This window comes from Clarias gariepinus, chromosome 28 (genome assembly GCF_024256425.1).
Source record: "Clarias gariepinus isolate MV-2021 ecotype Netherlands chromosome 28, CGAR_prim_01v2, whole genome shotgun sequence".
Taxonomy (NCBI): domain Eukaryota; kingdom Metazoa; phylum Chordata; class Actinopteri; order Siluriformes; family Clariidae; genus Clarias; species Clarias gariepinus.
In genome coordinates, this window is record NC_071127.1 from 7,826,209 (window position 1) to 7,846,144 (window position 19,936).

Genomic DNA, 19,936 nt, shown 5'->3' on the forward strand with positions numbered 1-19,936 from the left:
AGCTTAAATGTACAGTGGGTGCTCTTGGGACACGTAGTTTTTATAGTATTGTTAGTACTGTGTAGGTATGTAGATGCAACTTTATTGTCGTTGCATGCTACAGGTACTCAGCAAAAAAACATTAATCCTCACATTTAGAGCTTTTTTGTTAAATGTTAAGTTTTCTTTTTGGGGAGCCTATATAAATAAAATGTATTATTATTATTATTATTATTATTATTGCATTTTATTTACATAGGCTCCTAAACAAACAAACTTATCATTCTACAAAAAAGCTCTAAATGTGAGGATTAATGTGTATGTTTATTTTTTTTTTAACTTGCTATGTTGGTAATATCACAAAACCAGGAGTATTCTACATATACTAGCGCTTAGGGCGGCATGGTGGCGTAGTGTTTAGCACTATTACCTGTTATCTTCTAGATCTGGGTTTGATTCCTGCCTAGGGTCTGTGTGCATGGAGTTTGCATGTTCTCCCCATGCGTGGTGGGTTTCCTCCGGGTGCTCTGGTTTCCTCCCACAGTCCAAAGACATGTAGATCAGGCTAGTTGGCGTTCCCAAATTGCCTGTACTGTGTGAATGAGTGTTTAAATGTTGACCAAATGTGCTACCACGGTTCTAAAAAATGGGAATAAATACAATGATCAACTTTGGTCTCCATGGTCCCTTGTTGGACTACAAAGGTTCCTAGATCCCTTATACCATGCAGCAGAAATATAACAATATTTAATATTTTGTAACTTTATTTATTATTGTAACTATAGGGGAGTAATGGCTTTGAAATGAAAAGTATTTGCAGGGAAAGTGATGAAAAGGCAAATGTGATTTATTTATTTTTTATTTTATTTTTTTTACAAAGATATGTGGTATATACCGCCACCTACCGGTATGACTTGAAGTAAATTGTGACGTTTTTTAAAAACAATTTACATAAGTTACTATATATATATATATATATATATATATATATATATATATATATATATATATATAATTCACTATTTATTTATCTAAATTATATTAGATAACTTTATGCGTGTGCTGACTTCCTAATCCTTTAGGTGGCGGTAATACGCCATAAAATCGTCAACCCGCTCTGATGGAAGAGAAGTAGCAATGGCGGTCATGGTAAAGGGGAGCTGTAGTTAAGGAGAGGCGAACTAAAATATTTAGTTTGACTTGTTGTGGTTTAAAATTAATAACGTTATCTGACAAAATTTAGTTAATTTGATATATTAGTTTAGTAAACATAGGAACCTATTTTATGTGAGTTGTTTCAAGGAAACCTCACACACAAACGTCAGACCGGTAGGTGGCGATAAATATCACATAGCACCAGCTGAGAACCGCGAAAGTGCCTTAAGTAAAAGCAAAGAAGAGGTAGACACGAGAGGAACGCGCATGTGCATGTCCAATCCAGTCAGTCTAGGTTGCGCGTGAGCAAAGGCAGAAAGGTATTGTGTTTTACTGAAATAAAATCCTTCTGGTTTAATAAAAAAGTAAATTTACAAATGTTTGTAACTTTTGTTAGCAAAATTAAAAAGTTAAATATATATATTTTTAAATATTATAACTTTTCAGATGCTGGCTGTTCGACTGGAGCTCTGCAGGCGAGCACGTGGCTGGAGGTGATAAAAGATTGAGTTGATAAAGGTGAATATAATGAATTAAAAGTTTATTTTAAACTCCTAAGTCATATTAGAAATAAAAACTCAGAACTCTCATTGTTCCTGGATAGGATTTAAAATGTTTAATGGGAGTGTAAATGTGTAAAGGTTTAGCACCACGTGTTCAGGGAGACATTTTCAAAGTCACTTTAGTTTTCCTCAATCCTTCCTGATTAATGTAAAAGTTAAACTGATGTCCCTAAATTGTTCATAAGACCTGCATGACTATGAACATCCAACTTTGTTGTACTAAATGTGGTGTTCTATCTAACTTATTTTTCAGGTTGATTCTTACTTCAGTCCAAGTCATTGTCTTCCATAAGACAATGTAAAATAATTAAAGAATTTTCAGGTACGTGTAAGTCTGTAAGAGTGACCTATGTTTGATGTTGTAGAAACCTCAGATGTTTGTGTATAGTTTGTAAAATATAATGTAATTATTTTTCTTATACATAGGCTGCCTCAGTAATCTCTCAGCACACAGGACATCCTGAGCACCTGGAAGTCTCGGTAAGAGATTAGTTGAGAGAATTTAATCTACATGGCTTAAAATGTGTAAATAATGAAAAAACAAATGAATGTGATCAAATATATCTGTGTAAAGCTGAATAAGATGATTCAGGTAATGTTTGAAGAATGAAACACTTGGAGTGTGTTGATGAGGGTGAGATAATAGACATGGAGATAGAAGGAAATATCGGGAGAAATAATTGATAGAGGTGACTGAGATAGACATGAAAAAGTGGATGAGATTGATAGACAAAAGAATGGAGGGGAGAGGGATAGTTGTAATGTGAAAAAACATAAATCAGAATTTTTTTTAAATATTAAAATCAAGTAGCATCTTGAATTATTACACGGTCTAACTAGTCATTCCCTCACCAATCTCTTAAAGAATATAGGTTGGTGAGCCAGTGCTAATATAGTCAGGTTTATTAGTATATCTTTATTAATTTTCCTCCCATGAATGCAGGCTGTTCAGCGAGGCTAAGTCTAACACGTGACTTTGTCCTTTCCTTTATGTCTGCTAGAGAAACTCGGGGTGGTTTGAGGCCTGACGGTGTTCCTCCACTGTCAGGTTATAGAAACCTTGTACAAATGAATCGTGCTGCTTTTTAGCGACAACTTTAAACACCTGATGTGTTCATGTTTTCTCTTTTTGTCTTACAGCGTGTCACGATCCATGGACAAGGTGTTGGATTCAGGCGAAAAGATTTAAGATGCAGTTATTGTGTAATGGATGCTACCGGTGTACATGTTCTTCTGCTCTTATGTCAACATGTAATTACTCATTATTAAAACAAGTAACTGAAAAGTGTATTGTGTAATGGATTTTACATTTAATAAAATACATAACCATTGAATTTCTGTCTGGAGTCATGCTTAAGTTAAATAAAGAATAAAAGACTAACATTGATCACTGGTGCTATATTGGTTTCAATTTTTTTATTAATTTTTTTATTATTGAAAGTACTTTGTAACAAAGTATTATTGCTAGAAATGTGTAACAAATTTCCCACTTGTAGGACTAATCAAGGTTTATCTTAACTGTCAAATCACTTTATTTTTAAGTGTGATGCCATTAAGTGCACCATTACTACATCTTGCCTCTCTAGGACCCTTCAGTTAGTGTCCATCCCGTGTGCCTGAATAAAACGGTCACTTGCTATTATAGTGGGTAAACTATATAAAATATCGTAAATCATTAAGTGTTAAACGTTCTTAAATGTATTTTTTGCAGTTGTGTAAAATTTAATGTATGGATATAATTACATTATTTCAAACTTTCACAGTAAGCTACTTATATCGTTTAATTACGTTTAATTATTGCAGGTTATTTAGCACGGTTTATGTGTATTATTTATATATGTAGAACATAAAGTAAAAAATGTTTAAGTAAAATAAAAAAAAGGCATATAAATACTGCTAAAAATGCCCGTTGCTGGGCGCCATGTTTTCTTCTTCCGGTTTCTGGCCTCATCTGATTGGATGAACGGGTCCAGTAACAGGAAGCGACTGGATTTGCGGCTGGTGCAGGATACATTACAGCACCTATATCAGTGACGTATGCTTCGGCTTAACTTTTGCTTTCAGTTGTGAGATTTTGCGTTACTGTTTTATCCTGCATGGACGAGCAGATGTCGCGCGCTGAACGCAGATTATTAAATCGAGTAAGTTTTTGTTATGAACCGTAACGCTTATAAAACCTACTTTAGTCACAGAGCCGCTTATTGAACCTACTTTAGTCACAGAGCCGTTTATTGAACCTACTTTAGTCACAGAGCCGTATTGTTTGTTTCTGGAGTATTTACGGTTAATGAAAGAATTCAAATTGGATCACGTTCAGTAGAGTTGTAGTTAAGCACTTGTTACCATAGACTAGGTTGTTACCTGGACTTCCCCCCTTAATCAGTCCCATTAAGGATTCAGTTCTTTTGATCTAAATTAAAAGTGTGTGGATTCTTTCGATTGACTCACCTGGAAGTAGGTTTCAAAAAATATCAAGGTGTCCTGGATAGTGCAAACTGATTTATTCAAATTTGTGGTTAAGAAACAAACGTGTTGTTTATAAATGAGCTGATCCTGCCTGCTTATCTAAAGGATTATTTCGGTCGCAACTCTGATAAGTCAGAAAGTGCTCATTAATTAATATACCTATACCTATATCTCTCTATACCGCTTTATCCTGTATACAGGGCCGCGGTATCGACAATGGCAGCCTGGAGGGTATCCCAGGAGACAAGGCGGGGTACATCCTGAATGCCTATTTATTGCAGGTCACATATATACGCACACATACTGTATACTTACTCACATGCTCACGATCACACACTACAGGCAATTTGGGAACGCTAGATAACCTAATCTGTATGTCTTTGGACTGTGGGAGGAAACTAGTGTACCCGGAGGAAACTCACCGAGCACAGGGAGAACATGCATGCACACAGACCCTGAGACGGGAATCAAACCCAGACCCTGGAGGTGTGAGGTTACTGTGCTCACCACTACCAAAAAGTGCCACCTAATTTTCTGTTGCAGTACTTTTAATATGTTATTAATTTATCATCTTACACTTGTATAGTGGTCATGCTACATGATCTATGACATAATTTAAGGGTTTACAAACTGATTGTTGGTAAGTTTTCTGTAAGGAGATATTTATGTTTCACTTACTTGATCTTTGTGCACCATATAAACTTACACACATATAGCAATATTTCTTCTAAACAAGTTATTTATTTAATTATTTGTTCAATTCCCACCCAATGCTCAAAACCCCAGCCACTGGATGCAGTGCCCGTCCCAAGCCCGGATAAAATGGGAGGGTTGCATCAGGTAGGGAAAAACCTGTGCCAAATTTTGTATGGATCGGATGGTCCATTGTGGCGACACCTCGATTGGGAGTTTTCAAATAATGACTTCTTTAGGTAAAAAAAATACTTCTTCATGAAGAAGTCATAAGAATCCATATCTCTTTCTTTTCTTTTTATTTTAAACTGTACTCTTAGTGTACCCTTGAGTTAGTAAACCAGTGTCAGGTTGCATTCAAGGACAAATCAAAAGTCGGTTTGAAAAAGATGATCTGCTTAAAGACATAACTCTGAAATGTAAAGCAGACATAATGTCGCTACACAATGCAGAAAAACCTGTTTATTCTGTTGTTACTTCAAGGTCTGACTATTCTAATGCCTTGCTGGCTTAATGTTCCAGTATGCATTAGTATCGGCACTGCTTAGTAACATGCATGTCAGACAGCTGCTTGGGGCCCCAGGCCAGTAGAGGGCCCCTGAGAGCTGACAAACTTATTTTTTACTTATAAGATAATGATGATAAATGCTGGTTGGAGAGGTGCCTTGTAAATTGTTGCTTATAGCCCCAACATACTCTATAATTGCATCTATGCAGTAGCCAGGGTCCTTACTAGAACCCGATTAAAAAAAGAAAAAATCACATACCCTTTATCTTTTTCACATTGTATTCTCCTGCAATAATTGCACTGAATACTATTAATACTATAAAGCACTAAGGCCCAACTACTGATCCATAAAGTCTATAAAGCATAAAATGGCCTTGCATCACAACTTGAATGATCCTTTGACCATTTTTTGATCTGCCTGCTTAGTCAGAATGTTAAGGTTGTTTATTAGTACCTAGAATAATAAAGGGTACAGAAATAATGCTTTTTCCCACAAATCCCCCAGGTATGGAACAGCCTAATGATTAGGGTTTGAGCCTCGGACACTCTCAGTCTGTAAGTTAGATTTAACACCTATTTGTTTAATATTTTCATTAAACTCCTGACTTTTAGGTAATTGTCCTGATCTAGGGGTTTATGAGCATAAAGAGATCTGATTAATTACTGGTATGTAACTAAAGTCCCTTAGACTAATGGAATAGTTTTGATTCTGTTATTTAACAGTCAAACTTTTTTATTATTATTTTTAGTACTGAACTCATCATGGAGCCAATGGTTATTGAAGTGCATGGAGTTCCATCCATTTCTTCTCATGATCGAATGACTGATCAGTTAAAGATCCACTTCCTGAAGCGGAAAAATTCTGGTGGAGATGTTTTAATGGTAATTTACCCAACTTCCACTCCAGGCCAGGCTTATGTCATTTTTGAATCTGCTGAAGGTATGAAAGACAGATACACACTCGCTGTCCATTACAGTCTTGACATAGCAATATCTGTAAACTTTTAAATAATATCTTGTCTTTCTTTTTTGTTAGTTCCCGAAGTCTTGGCATGGAAACATATTTTGGAAGTAGACAACAGATTTTATCCAATAGGTGTAAAGAAAGCTCATTTGTCTGAGGTAAAACCATTTTCTTAACATACTGTATATTCTTACATACAGTGCCCAGATCCACAGATTTCCTGAACATGACCAAACCAATAAACCACATCTTTGTTTAAGTTTATTTTTACTATTTCAGGTGGACATGCCAGTCGAGACTTCTCTGGATTTGAGTATGTTCCCAAAGCAAGAAAAGACAGTCTCAAAGCTCCTTAAATATTATGGCTTTAATGTAAAAGATATCAAATCAGGTCACGTTCAGCTTCATGGCTCCTTCTTGAAGCTAAAGCTCTTACGCAGTAAGCTTATGCAGCTTCAGGGTCATGAACATCAGTCACATGAGAGATCTCCAACAACTCTTCACAATGGCTCTACTTTGGGGTACGGCATGGAGCGTAATAGTGTGGACCACAGATATGGGTCTAAGTCTGTCTCAAGGAACGATGCTGTTAGTTGGCTTGATAGTGCACCATCATCATTATCATCTTTAAATATATATCCAGCAGTATATGAATCCTCCAGGATCCATCAGAACAGTCTTTTATCTTACACTGAAAGAAATACAAGCAGTCCAGTGGATGGTGTTGCTCAAAAATATCACGAACGACACAACCACAATGAACTGCTTGCCCAAAGACAAAGCCCGATTGGTGATGGTGCATCATCATCAATATCAGCAAATTATTCATCTGATCTCACCCTGCTACACCACACATCTCCACTGAATATAGATTTAGCCTCAAGTGGATCCCCCAGAAGTCTACAAAGCAGTTACAGCTCGACTTTTGGAAGTACTAGCTATGCATCGGACACTGGTATTACAAAATATACCCAACAAGAGCAACATGTCATTGGCAATGCAATGGTTACTCATAGAGCAAGCCCCCTTGTTGATGTTCCATCACCATCAAAAAACTCTACATCCAGCCCCAACATGCAACACCACACAAATTCCAGGGATTCAGCCTCAGGTGGATCCTTTAGGAGGCGTTCAAGCTTTGATAGAGATACTGGGGCCAGCTCATCTTCAAGCAGTCCCTCATCCTCGAGTGAAGGAAAGACAAGCTTTCCGGTGGACACAGAAATCATAGACTTTATACTCACCCAAGAGCCAGATGTTGTTAAGAGGATTCAGAATGCCTGTGGTACTGAGATGAGCTTAAAATACGATGCTGGGTTTACAATGGTCACATTTTTGGGAAAGAACAGTGAGGAAGCTAAAGCATATCTTCTGGAAACTATTAAAAAGATTGGGCCTTTGTTGCGCACCCAAGTCATTGAGCTGAAGAAATTTGACCGTTCCGAACAAAAGAAGATCCTTCAGAGAATTGAGTTTAATAAAGACTTGGGTGTTACGATCACTCCTAGTGACGATTGTGTAAAGATTGTGGGGTACTCAAACTTAAGCTTTGAAGTGATGCAAAAGATACTGGGAAACAACGATGACCGTGGAAGAGCCATGGGGAGAAACTCAAAACTCAGGAGAAGCTCCTCTTTACCCCGACAGTTTAAGTCGACTCCCCAATCCCGTAGTACAGGTCCTGAATATCAGGCAGGTGCCCCAAAGACATATTCTCCCTCACATTATCAAGAGAAATCAGATGAAGGAAAAGCTTCACAGGTTGTTCGAGGCCGGGAACAGACTCCAGACAGGAACCCCCAACACACACGCAGCAATTCAGCATCTCGAGACAAAAGCAAGATAAGCAAGGAGCGGTCAATGCATCAAGATGTAGAGTTAACGACACCAAATCAAGTAAAAAAGTCTATGGATTTTATAAAACTTCATGATTTAAAAAGCAGAAGTATTTTCTGCAAAGGCTTCAACATAAGGAAGAAGTAATTACATTTACAATCAACTAGATGACAGGAGTGATTAGCCCTTATTATTTTTTTTTTCGGAATAAAATGATGTAAAGGCGCTTAAAATGAGCAGCTTTTATTTTTCCTCTCTGTAGGCCTGTGAGGTATTTTCTGTGAATGTTGGTCTGCAAAGACCGTGTGCAATTCTTCTGACACCTACTCTCACCATAAATCATCTCTAGGTCCCTTAATGCTGGGTTCACTTAATCCTCACAGTAGTTAATTTTTTTGTTGTTTAAAAACAATAAACAACTTTGTTTTTCTGCTAAAACTTTTAGTTCAAATTCTCATTTATAAGTTAATGTATTTTTGTTTATTCTTTTTTCATATTAAATTAAGCTTTTTGCTATCTAAAATGCACAAATGCAATAACACCTTCATTCGCAACATAGGGGATGTTTTATTTGCTATTTAATTTTAAAATAATTATAAAACAATGATGATAAATAATACATTTTGACAGGTTAATCTAATATGATTTCTTCATTATTAAAATGATGTAATTCTTAAATTCTGTAGGATCATATCTGGTGTACTTTATTCACCAGGATCGTTTGTAAAATAAATTGTATATGTTTTGTAAACAACAATAGTTTTAATTTAATAAACATTTATTTACTGTATAAAACACTGATTTTAATTTTCATTCGAATCTCTGTTCTGAAACTTAATTTAAATACAACTTGATTTTAAAAACATCAGTTTCTAAAATGATGGGAACACATGAATGAAATTTTTGAAAGTCAGTAGTACCCTGTGTTACATTCCATTTCATTTCTTCGAGATGGTTTATGAAAACACTATTTAATGCAGGTAAAATTCATCAAGGGATTATTTAGTCATAGCTCAGAAAATTGCACACATACTGTACCTTTTACAGCTTTTGCTTTAGCATTGTATATCATGGCTGATGCACTCCATCTTCATTATAAAATGTTCCCTGGATTTTTAATGCATATTGATGAAAGCCTAAAGGCCATATGTGAAACAAGACTAAATAATCCTAAGTGTAAGATTCACTTATGCATCATTTATGATGAGTGATGGGTGATTTAAAGCTTTTGAGGTGAAGGTCAGGAGCTATAAGTCATTGAGCGCATCGCTTGCTGGATCAATAAACACAATGATATACACATATATAGTGTCGCAGACATGGTTTCCATTACAAATGAAAAATGTGTTGTATCGGTTCTGGGTCTAGATCCATGCTCTTTCCCTCTTCATCTGTTTTTCTGCAGTCAATCTCAATCTGAAACTTTATTCGGAGGTGAAATCGGAGTAAGGTTAGTTTAATCTCACTGTTGACACACGTTTAATAGCAACCTGTTCACATACTGAATATAAAACGTAACTAGCAAGTTGGCAAGTCATAAGTTTACTAGTTCATACAGTTACGAAATTTTCACAGCCGATACTTTAGATTTAGATGAATGAATCTGTCATGCAAAATGACTTTCATTAATAACGTAATCATATATTAATTACATAATCATTCATTATCTCATAATCGTACATTAATCACACCATGTAATCCTTTGCAAGGCGACATGGTGTTATAATAGTTAGCGATCGTGTCTCGCACCTCCAGGGTCGAGGGTTTAAGTCCTCTGTGTGTGTGGAGTTTGCATGATGTGTGTGCTTGTACATGCATGTACATATTTGGCATCACAACTGTTTTGTGCCCTATAGGATGTCCTCAGTCAAGAAGGAACATCATAGCTTAGCATATTTCGTAGCGCTGCTTACAAAAACTCTGAGCATTTTCTCTCTTACAAACACACACATACACACTCTGGGTACACCATTTTACTTAATCTGCCTGTCTTTGGGCTGTGGGAGAAAACCCATCAAACGTGAGGAAAATATTTAAACTCTGCGCATTCAGACCTGAGGTGGTAGTCGAACCCTCGACCCTGGGGTATGATGCCACAGTGCTAACCACTATACCACCGTTCTGAGTATTATAATGTTTAATAGCTATATAAGCCTCCGTTCCAGTGGCCAGCTGGGGGCGGTATGGAAATGAATGAATAAACCCATGTGTTGGATTTGGTAAAACATAATCAAAATAAATATTTGAAAATTTGGTTTACAAGCCTTACTGTGTATGTGATTATCCCTTAACATTTACCATAGAGTATATAGAAAGTGAACGAAGTACATTAATCGATTCTTTATGCTAAACATTGAATAAACACGATACCTGATGTTGTTATCAATGATTCTTGCAGGTACTAATCAACACTGAGTTTAAGATTTGTTCTTTCTATAATAATAATAATAATAATAATAATACAATAAAGTAATATTAACTGATATAGATTTATTTTCCTGCGCATGCAAATGTAACTTATTTTCAGTTTTTTAGGGTCTGTTCAAAGTCTGTATTTTTGACTTTTATGTCAAAAATATGTGCACACCTTATAACCTATCCAGTTTATATAATACCACTTAATTTTTAATTTCATTTTAATTTTCACTTAATTGACTTCCAAAGCTTTGAAACATCATGGTGATGAGAAAACCAACCCAATCATGCAGATATAGAAGAAATCTTAAAATGGGGTGGATAACAAGATGATTTTATTGTTTTGTTTTATATACTGTACATGTAGTTCATTTTATGTTTCTTAACATGTGAGATTACTGAAGAACAAATGAGTCAACAAAGTACAGTAACACAGTTTACAGATAAAAGAGGACACTGTGGCAATGGGCAAATAGAAACTCATTGATACCTAGACCTCAGTAGTTTCAGATACCTCCACCTTTCTGCAACTCCAGTTTCTTTTTAGAAAGTTCTAAAATGGTTGGCAAAATCTAAAATATTTCTGTATAAGGGGCTGCGGAAAAAACTGATTGGAATGTACTATTACTTTTTAATTCTTCAATGTATTTATATCCAGCTACAGTACAAGGTCTTCATGCTGGAATTGTGAAAACACTTATTTATTAATCTTAATTAAAAATGTAGATAGGACTTTTAAAAAGCTTAGTGTTAGTGGTAAAAATTTGCAGAATGTACCAATAGATGCGTCCGCTATGGCTTCACGCGCTTGCTGATTGCCTGTTGATCAGGAGGGACATAAACACACACATAGTTTATTCACAGATCAAGGTGGTATATAAGTCCTGAGCCAAATTTAACACATCCTGTAACATGTTCTTCCACTAAAAATAAAATAACATGAGCTATTCAGTTGTTCTATGGAAATCTGGGGGTCCGGTGAACCACAGTTAGTAACACCATATAATTAATAAGGAATAACTTTATGAAACAAATAGAGAGTTGCTACTTAAATTTAACCTTGCACATAGGTAGGAGGCTTCCTTACCTATAATTACTGCAGTCATTAATAGGTTCCAGCTGGCTACAAGTGCTATATAATCCTAACTGATGCCGTGAGTAACTTCTCTTTTCTTAACCATGTCAGAAGCCATATCCTGTGGTCGTAGCAAAAATGTCACTCTGTTTCGGAAGGGTCAAAATATTGTCCTGCACGACACAAAGAAAACAACTGAAATTGTTGAAACTACTAAAATTGGAATAATAACTATCCAAAACATGGATAGATATGGATGGATAGACCTGGACAGATGGTGTTGAACCATCTTCAAAAAATAGAGTAAAACTCACGGCCATATTTAATACTGAAAGTCAGAGCACAAGGAAAAGAGAACTCAAGGGATTGGGACTAAACAGCTAAAGAAAATCACTTATCCGTGATACTAAACAGAAGATAAGGCTTCGGTTTGCTAGGGACATAAAGAATGGTCTGTGGAGCATTGGTAAAAGGTCATGTTATTGGATGATGAGTGGATCAGAGTAAATAGAAATGCACCCACCATGTTATGTGCCCCCAAATGCTAAATGACCAGGTTTTCCATCTATGGATTTGTTTCTCCTCCCTGATGATTTCTTTGTTTTCCCTGTCCACAATTCATCCTCTTCAACTGATCCAGAATGCAGCAGCACATCCCTTTTTTAACCTTCCCAAGTTCTCCCACACCACCCCACTCCTCCGCTCCCTCCACTGGCTTCCTGTAGCTGCCCGCATCAAATTCAAAACCCTGATACTCGCCTATAAAGCTAAAAATGGCCCTGCACCCACTTACCTCTCTGCTCTAATTACACCACGTTCCCGCCGATCCTCCAGCACTGTTCGCCTCGTCTCACCATCTCTCAGGTATCGAGGACGACATTCATCCAGACTCTTTTCTGTTCTGGCACCTAGGTGGTGGAACAAACTTCTTCTAGATGTCTATTCAGCAGAGACTGTTTCTTCAATACTTGGACTAATTACCCTAATAAAAAAAAATACTAATTTTAAAAAAGCCCAGTTGTGTTTGATTGATGGCACTTAGTTAGTAACCTAGTAACCCAGTGTAAGTATCTATCCACTGACATAAACTTCAAGGCATTTTTTGTAAGTTGCACTGGATAAAAGCGTCTGCCAAATGCCTAAACACAAGGCATATTCCAAGATGGCAATGGGACACAAATTGTAAAAGAGAGGTTCAGGTAGCATGAGACATCATTTTTACACATGCATTGGCCACAACAAAGTCCAGACCTTAATCCCCTTTGGGATGTGCTGGAGAAAACTTTCCTCAACTCTCCCATTAACAATAAATCTTAATTATGTTAAGTCTTTATTTGTCACATGTACATTACAGCACAGTAAAATTCCTTCTTTGCATAGAGCGCAGGGTCAGCCATGATACAGCGCCTCTGGAGCAGATAGAGTTTAGGGCCTTGCTCAAGGTCCCAACAGTGGCAACCTGGTGAAGGACCTAGCTGGGACCGCCAATCTTCCGATCAATAACTCAGTGTCTTAGCCCTCTGAGCCACCACCACCCTGATACAAGATCTTGGAGAGTAAAAAATGTGAAAAAAAATGTTGTGAAATAGCAGAAGCTTATCAAAATGATTCTACTGCAAATGTGTGCCACAATCAATGCAAAAAGTGATCCAATGAAATATCATAATGTATGACTTTTTTTGTCCAGCCAGTGTATGTAAAAGTCAAATAATATACAGTTAGAAAAAAAAAATATTAACAAAGAAAACAAAAAAAAATTGGTAAGAAGTCCCGTGACAAGGGTATGAAGCCCTGTGGTGATGTGCTATGCAAAATTTACATTGAGTTTTGTATTTATAGGTACAAACTGTAAATAAGCTTTAAGAAAAGGTGAGGAAATAACTGGTAATATGACAAGAAGTACATTGTTTTGTTCCTGTTTTGCAACATTAGATGTAACTATAAATGTATGCATAGAGACTAGGAAACTTTATGACCCTTATCTTTGAGTTTCCCTCTGAAGCTTGTTCGAAAAAAATTCAATTTCCCCAACTTTTGCCCCAATTACCAACATTTTCGATGGTTTTAATCAGCCTTACAGACAATTTATGTACACCAGATTAATTAATTTAGGTGGTATTAAAGGAGCATTTTTGTAAAACAAAATAAAGTTAAGAACAACGATGTATGCTAGCTAACTGCACCATTAGTCCTAGTTATAGTTTCTACCAGACGACCTTTATGTAGATCAGGAGAACTTCTCTGTTCATTCTTCTTTACATGGTGTTCTTGTCAGCCTTGTGTTTTCAGTGTTGATGGAGGTTGGTCTTCGCTGTGATGTCAGATCATTACATTTCCTCTCTTTAGTACTTCGGTAATGGGCTTCAGATAAAGGAACCTGCATATAATTTAAAGTGGTTTCGGTTTCCCACGAGTCTCATCTGCATACATCTTGTGGACTGATCTCGAGGCAGGAAATGCTGTGTTTATTCCCAAAAGATAACATTCCAGTGCAGTGTCGCAGCTCCTGTACCCCCAACACACTCACACAGATACACATATGCTATAGAACATTACATGCAATTTGTGTGTGAGAAAAGGATATAGCTATAGAGAGACATGGTACGGAAGAACTGCTCAGACATGATACGCTACACACACACATACACACCACAGGATGACGTGCTGTAGCATACAAACCACAACTCTTGCCTAAATGCAGCCCCACATGAACCATGAGCAAAAAAAAGGCTTAAGCCACACCCAGTCTTTTCTACCGGCTTGCACTACTTCCCTCTCTCTTTCTGTCTTTTCTACCATCATCCACTCGTCTCTCCATCTGCTGCAGGGATGGCGGAACTGGAGGGCTTTGAGTTCGGCAAGTCCGACTTTGTGCTCCTGGACGAGGTGACCATGGAACAGTTCCTGGAGAACCTCAAGCTCAGGTAAGAGGAGATGCCTTCCCAGCAACTGTGACCATTGAAGAAATAGCGAAGCAGTGTGTGTCGCGTACAAGTTCAGATTGACAGGTTTAGAAAGATCTCAATACAGACTTAGTTTAAGTTTTCAATCATGGTTTAGGCTTAAACTCACCCTTTTTCTTTTTGAATTAGGACTGAAAAACACGATATTTTTAAAGGTTAACTAGTATGTAAGGTACTTTTTGATTCTGACCACTTCCCTTTCAGTTCGGATGGGTTGAACGCTATGTACATTGCCTCCACTATGACTAATGTCTGGTTAACAAAATTCAGAACTAGCTGGGACTTTTCTTTGCAGTATGTACTGTCTATACGTTATGAAAGAGATTCAAACAAACATGAAATCTTCACGTCTAAGCTGAAGATTTTCACAAGACAGTGATGCAACCTGAAATGCTTAAGTTCTTTGTAAATCCTTTTTAGAGATCTCTCTCTCTCTCTCTCTCTCTCTCTGTTATAATGTATGTTAGTGTAATTCACCTGCTTATCATTTTTTTAGTCAAAACCACAGGCTCTTTGCTGTTTGCATGTTTGTTAGCGTTTCCATGACAACCTCAGAGGATGTGTTTAATGGTTGCGACATGTAAATAATGATTCGCTTGTTGGCTAAATTTGTTCCAAGGCCTTACGTCACAATGAATGAGAATTACAAATAAATATTTATATCAAATCATTGATTTACCCGGAGTGCATGATATACACTATAATATACACTATTAATACTTATGTATAGAATTTTCTACATTTTTTCTTTGTAATCCTCTGTGTAGCTGCATATGTTATATTATAATTACCTGGAAATAATAATTGGTCATTACCATAAGAATAGCTACTTATCACATAAATGAGATTTCTAAATTCCTAAATACAACATTTTAAACAAGATTCTTTAAATTTTTTAACTGATTTAAAATTGAATAGGACAATGATCTTGTTTCAAGTGAATTTTGGCGATTTAATGCTGATAACGATATGATGATATGAATATGTAGTAAAGTCAGCAGAACCATTTGACATGTCTGACACAACACACCCAGTCATTCGGTTTTTATGAAACAGAGAAGGCAAGTCATCTCGAACCATTCGTCGCACTTCCTGTTCTCACTTCCCACCTCTGTATCACTTCCTGTCAAATGTAGGCGTAGTTTATATCACCCTGTCAGACGTACTAGGCTACACACTATGCTTCCGGTTTAATTGATAATTGAAATTCACATTAAGCTCTGGGTTTGTGTATGAGTTAGGTTGCACATTGAGTTTTAATGGGTGTTGGAAATATTCATAGTGATTTGTAAGGATGATGTGAATGAATGGATTTTCTACTCTATTCACAGTGTAGTCCTTGCGAATCTTATTTTAATAAATAAGGCCATTTTATTATTTTTTTTAATTAAAAAACCACCTTCTTAGTAAAAATTTATTTAACAATCAAACTATTAACAATGTAAGGACTTTAGTTAAATGAGTACATTAATGTTTTGTGCATTTATCAGAGCCAGACTGTGTTTATGTCTGAATTTTGCCGTAGGATTATTTTTGACAATATTTATAGGTATAATAATCTTGCATTAATTCCTTTTTATTTGTTGAATAACAAGTAATAATGTGAGTAATAGTGACTTCTCATGGCTCACCACTAAAATTCTATTAATACACTGCTTAGTTTAAGTAACACTGCGGTGTGTTAAATATTCTAAATCTTATAGAAAATATTCAAAGTTGAGCTGTAATGAGACCCAACAGAGTCTTTATTATTTTAATAATTTTAAATATCTTATATCAAATAAATTTGCCAGCATTTTATTTATGAATGATCAATATTGCATTTTCAATCCATGTATTATGTTTAATGATTTGTAATGTCAGAGAGAAAAAAAAACATAGTTCCTATTATGAACTACATAATAAATGCTGCACACAGTTGTTCCCCCACAAGCATCTATTTTTCTCTTCCCTTTAAGTTAATAAGAAAACTCAGCTTGTCATGATACTGAGAAACCTCAAAGTACAGCATCAGACTTGTTTCACAGAGTTTATATTTACATTGATTCATATATATATATATTTTTAATTTTTATTTTATAAAGCTTTCACAAACAAGGGCCTTTTATGCTGCTGGACTGATTTGACTGTTATGTTGTCAGGTTCGAGAAGAGCCGAATCTACACGTTTATTGGAGAGGTGGTGGTGTCGGTGAATCCCTACAGGCAGATGGAAATATACGGGAAGGAGGCCATTGATGCGTACAGAGGGAGAGAGCTCTATGAAAACCCACCTCACCTTTACGCAGTTGCTGATGCGGCCTACAAAGCCATGAAGAGGAGAGCGAAAGACACCTGCATTGTCATTTCAGGTAACCAAATGCACATTGGATAATTAAGAGTGGGGTTTTGAATGGAAAACCTAAAAGGGAAGTGTACTGTATGAACAAATAATGGACTATTTGCAGTAGTGTGGTCAAATAATGGAATTTTTTGGGTCATGCTACAGTATACTCATATAGAAAGTGATGTGACATAATCTTGTATGCAAGCATCTAAACAAATACACTGTTAAAAATATTCAAATTGATGTGAAAATAATTAAAGAGAATGCAATTCTGTGTGACGTTTAACCCTTTAACCCCGAGTGGCATAGATCAGTGCTGGCAACACTGTGTTAGCCGGGGTCAGGGATCTGTGTCTATCTATATGTCAGATAGAACAAACAGTACTACTACTTTTATAAATATAAGTCAATTTTACCATTATCGAATTTGGCAATGACATTGCAAATTTGTGGAATCTTTAAAAATGGGCATATTATAATTTTTTTTTCCGTCATAGAAACAACCAAAAGCAACCATTAAAACATGTGATCATGGGTATCTGTGCTATTTCTTTGCCTATGAGACCTATTTCCCAATTTTTCCCCAGTCATGTTTGTATAATTGGTTAAAATAAAATAAAATGAAATTCAGTTTATCATTTTGCTGAAAAAGGATGTCACTCTGTATATAATGCATGGATTTTATACTACTGTAATCAAGCCAGACAATTGATGTATAGTGTTTTTTAATGGCAAGACAGACACCTTTTGTTTATTAAAAAACATATGCTCCGAGTTTTAATTTAGTGCTACTGTTACTGGTAACAACTGAAATGCATTATTAACATTGTTAACTGCATTAGATAACATTAAGTCCATCCATCCATCTAGAAACCTCTGTAGTCCAACTAGGGATCGTTGACGCCAATGGTGACCAGTGTATTTATTCTCATTTTCACAACTGTGGTAGGACCTCTGAGCAATGGATACCATTAGCAAGCTATAAACTTCTGCAGTAAGTGAGGAATAAAACATTTGGATTTATACACTGATTAGACATTACATTAACACTAAATAACAATGATGATCAATTAGATGACAAAATCATAGATTCCATAAGCCACCCATAGCTAGAAGGACTAAAGGTCAGCCTGTCTTGTCCAATCCAACAGAAAAGCCAATGTATTACAAATTACTGGGGTAAAGTTAATGGCCGCTATAGAAAGGTACCAGAACACTCAGTGCATCACAGCTTGTTGTATATGGGACTTAGCAGGCAAGGAGTTTAAGGTTGTTGACCTGGCATTCAAATTCCCCAAATCTTACACAATATTGAGCATAATGTTTTATGTTTTAATGATATGGCTGACCAGTGTATAATAAGAAGTAATCAAAAAGGGGAACATTAATTGTCAGGGAGTTTTCTGCAAGGAGAGTCATGAGCTTTTAAAGTTTTTTCTGTTTTTATTATCTTAACAGTACCCTAAAATAAAATTAACTTACAGCATTTATAATATATTATATTTTTTATTGCGTACACCACAGCATTTTCTTAACTTTTTAATTTTAACATGCTAATGCTTAACATTTAAGGTTTCAAAATCTGATTATATGTGATTAACATGTTATTGAAGTGAACATCAAATCAGTACATTGCACTACATTATTACACTACACTACATTCTTCTGTAGATTTTACATATTTTATCAAATTTGCTAAAATAAATAAATTATTTTAAATATAATTATTTTACAATTCATTACTTTAACTATAAATTAGATGTACTTGATTCTTTTTAATAAGTTTATCATAAAAATATTAATTTATTTCATTATTTATTTTGATTTACCTTACATATTTTACTTGAATGGAAATTCTGCTCTTAATACGTATATATATATATATATATATATATATATATATATTGATACATGGATATTGCTTTCAGTAATGTAATATTAGCAATATTAGCATTGGTATTGTTCATTTCCTTTACAATTATTTGCAATTTAACCTCATAAGGCAAATAATCAACACCCTTCACCATGAGTGAGTAAAATCAAACCCACATAAACACCTCCTGAATGGCAAGTGTTAACCAGATTATAGTTTAGCAATGTTTTGTTATTTCACAGTATTTTAAAATCTGATTGGTCAACCACACAAAACCAAAGATTAACAATAAACAAACTGAAAAACTTGTTGTTATTAAAGAACAAAATCAACGAGTCTCCAGTGTCAGACTTGGTAAGCTTTGTGAGAAAGAAAACAGAAAGACAGATGAGGCATGATCTGTTTATAGCTGTCATAATGTAAGCGATAACAGGAAATAACTTCACTTAGACATTTAAAAAAGTAAAAAGTATGTCATGTGTCATGTACTAATACATTTAGAAAGTAATATTTGGCAACTTGTGGTAGAATAAGAGGAACAAAACATTTCAGGATGTACTTGAAAAGAAAAATAACTTCACCTCGCCTCATCACTGATATTTTCTCTCTAACAGAATGTGCTTTATTGCATCCGGAGCCCTTAAAGCTCAGAGTATTTTAGCCATGATTTAATATGTTTTGCAGTGTTTTTAATAACATATATAGGACTCAGGATAGTGCAGCACATAATACTGTAGGCAATATGATGAACTGATAAAAAAAAATTAACTATTAAATATATATATATATATATATATATATATATATATATATATATTTTTTTTTTTTTTTTTTTTTTCTTCTAGAAGTACAGGTTTGAGGTATGGAGTAATCTGTGGAGTCTCTGGAGTAAGCTATAGAGGATACTGTTTAACACCAAAATGTGTGTAATTTCCAGGTGAAAGTGGAGCAGGAAAGACAGAAGCCAGTAAATATATCATGCAGTACATCGCTGCAATCACCAACCCCAGCCAAAGAGAAGAGGTCGAGAGGTGAGAACGTTAAAACCATTAAAAGATCAGCCATATGGTTTTGACCACCTGCCTTATATTGAGTAAATTCCCTTCGGTCCAGTTTTATTG

The 19,936-nt window shown here is 35.6% G+C and overlaps 2 protein-coding genes, 1 long non-coding RNA gene and 1 other non-coding gene across 5 annotated transcripts in view; all 4 read left to right on the forward strand.

Annotated features, from left to right (window-relative positions):
• The first annotated feature begins 1,143 nt into the window (after nt 1-1,143).
• Nucleotides 1,144-3,031, forward strand: LOC128515742 (uncharacterized). Its single transcript, XR_008356700.1, has 5 exons — nt 1,144-1,454; nt 1,582-1,653; nt 1,951-2,019; nt 2,124-2,177; nt 2,838-3,031. It is a non-coding gene; the product is annotated as an uncharacterized LOC128515742 (long non-coding RNA).
• On the forward strand, nt 2,635-2,767 carry LOC128516230 (small nucleolar RNA SNORA9). Its single transcript, XR_008356756.1, has one exon. It is a non-coding gene; the product is annotated as a small nucleolar RNA SNORA9 (small nucleolar RNA).
• Nucleotides 3,032-3,749: 718 nt separating the features above from the next.
• Nucleotides 3,750-8,980, forward strand: si:dkey-154b15.1 (uncharacterized). Of its 2 annotated transcripts, XM_053489889.1 has the most exons (5): nt 3,769-3,838; nt 5,870-5,919; nt 6,114-6,304; nt 6,401-6,486; nt 6,608-8,980. In XM_053489889.1, the coding sequence occupies exons 3-5, from the start codon at nt 6,127-6,129 to the stop codon at nt 8,309-8,311; spliced, it is 1,968 nt and encodes a 655-aa protein (XP_053345864.1). In that variant the 5' UTR covers nt 3,769-3,838; nt 5,870-5,919; nt 6,114-6,126; the 3' UTR covers nt 8,312-8,980. The 2 variants fall into 2 exon arrangements, with proteins under 2 accessions (XP_053345865.1, XP_053345864.1); XM_053489890.1 differs by lacking the exon at nt 5,870-5,919 and having other exon boundaries at nt 3,750-3,838.
• Nucleotides 8,981-14,342: 5,362 nt separating this feature from the next.
• Nucleotides 14,343-19,936, forward strand: part of myo1g (myosin IG) — a 44,876-nt gene continuing 39,282 nt past the window's right edge. Inside the window, exons 1-3 of the mRNA XM_053489888.1 lie at nt 14,343-14,578; nt 16,759-16,967; nt 19,753-19,846. Coding sequence (XP_053345863.1) covers nt 14,484-14,578; nt 16,759-16,967; nt 19,753-19,846 — 398 coding nt within the window. The 5' untranslated portion in view covers nt 14,343-14,483. The remainder of the gene's footprint in view (nt 14,579-16,758; nt 16,968-19,752; nt 19,847-19,936) is intronic.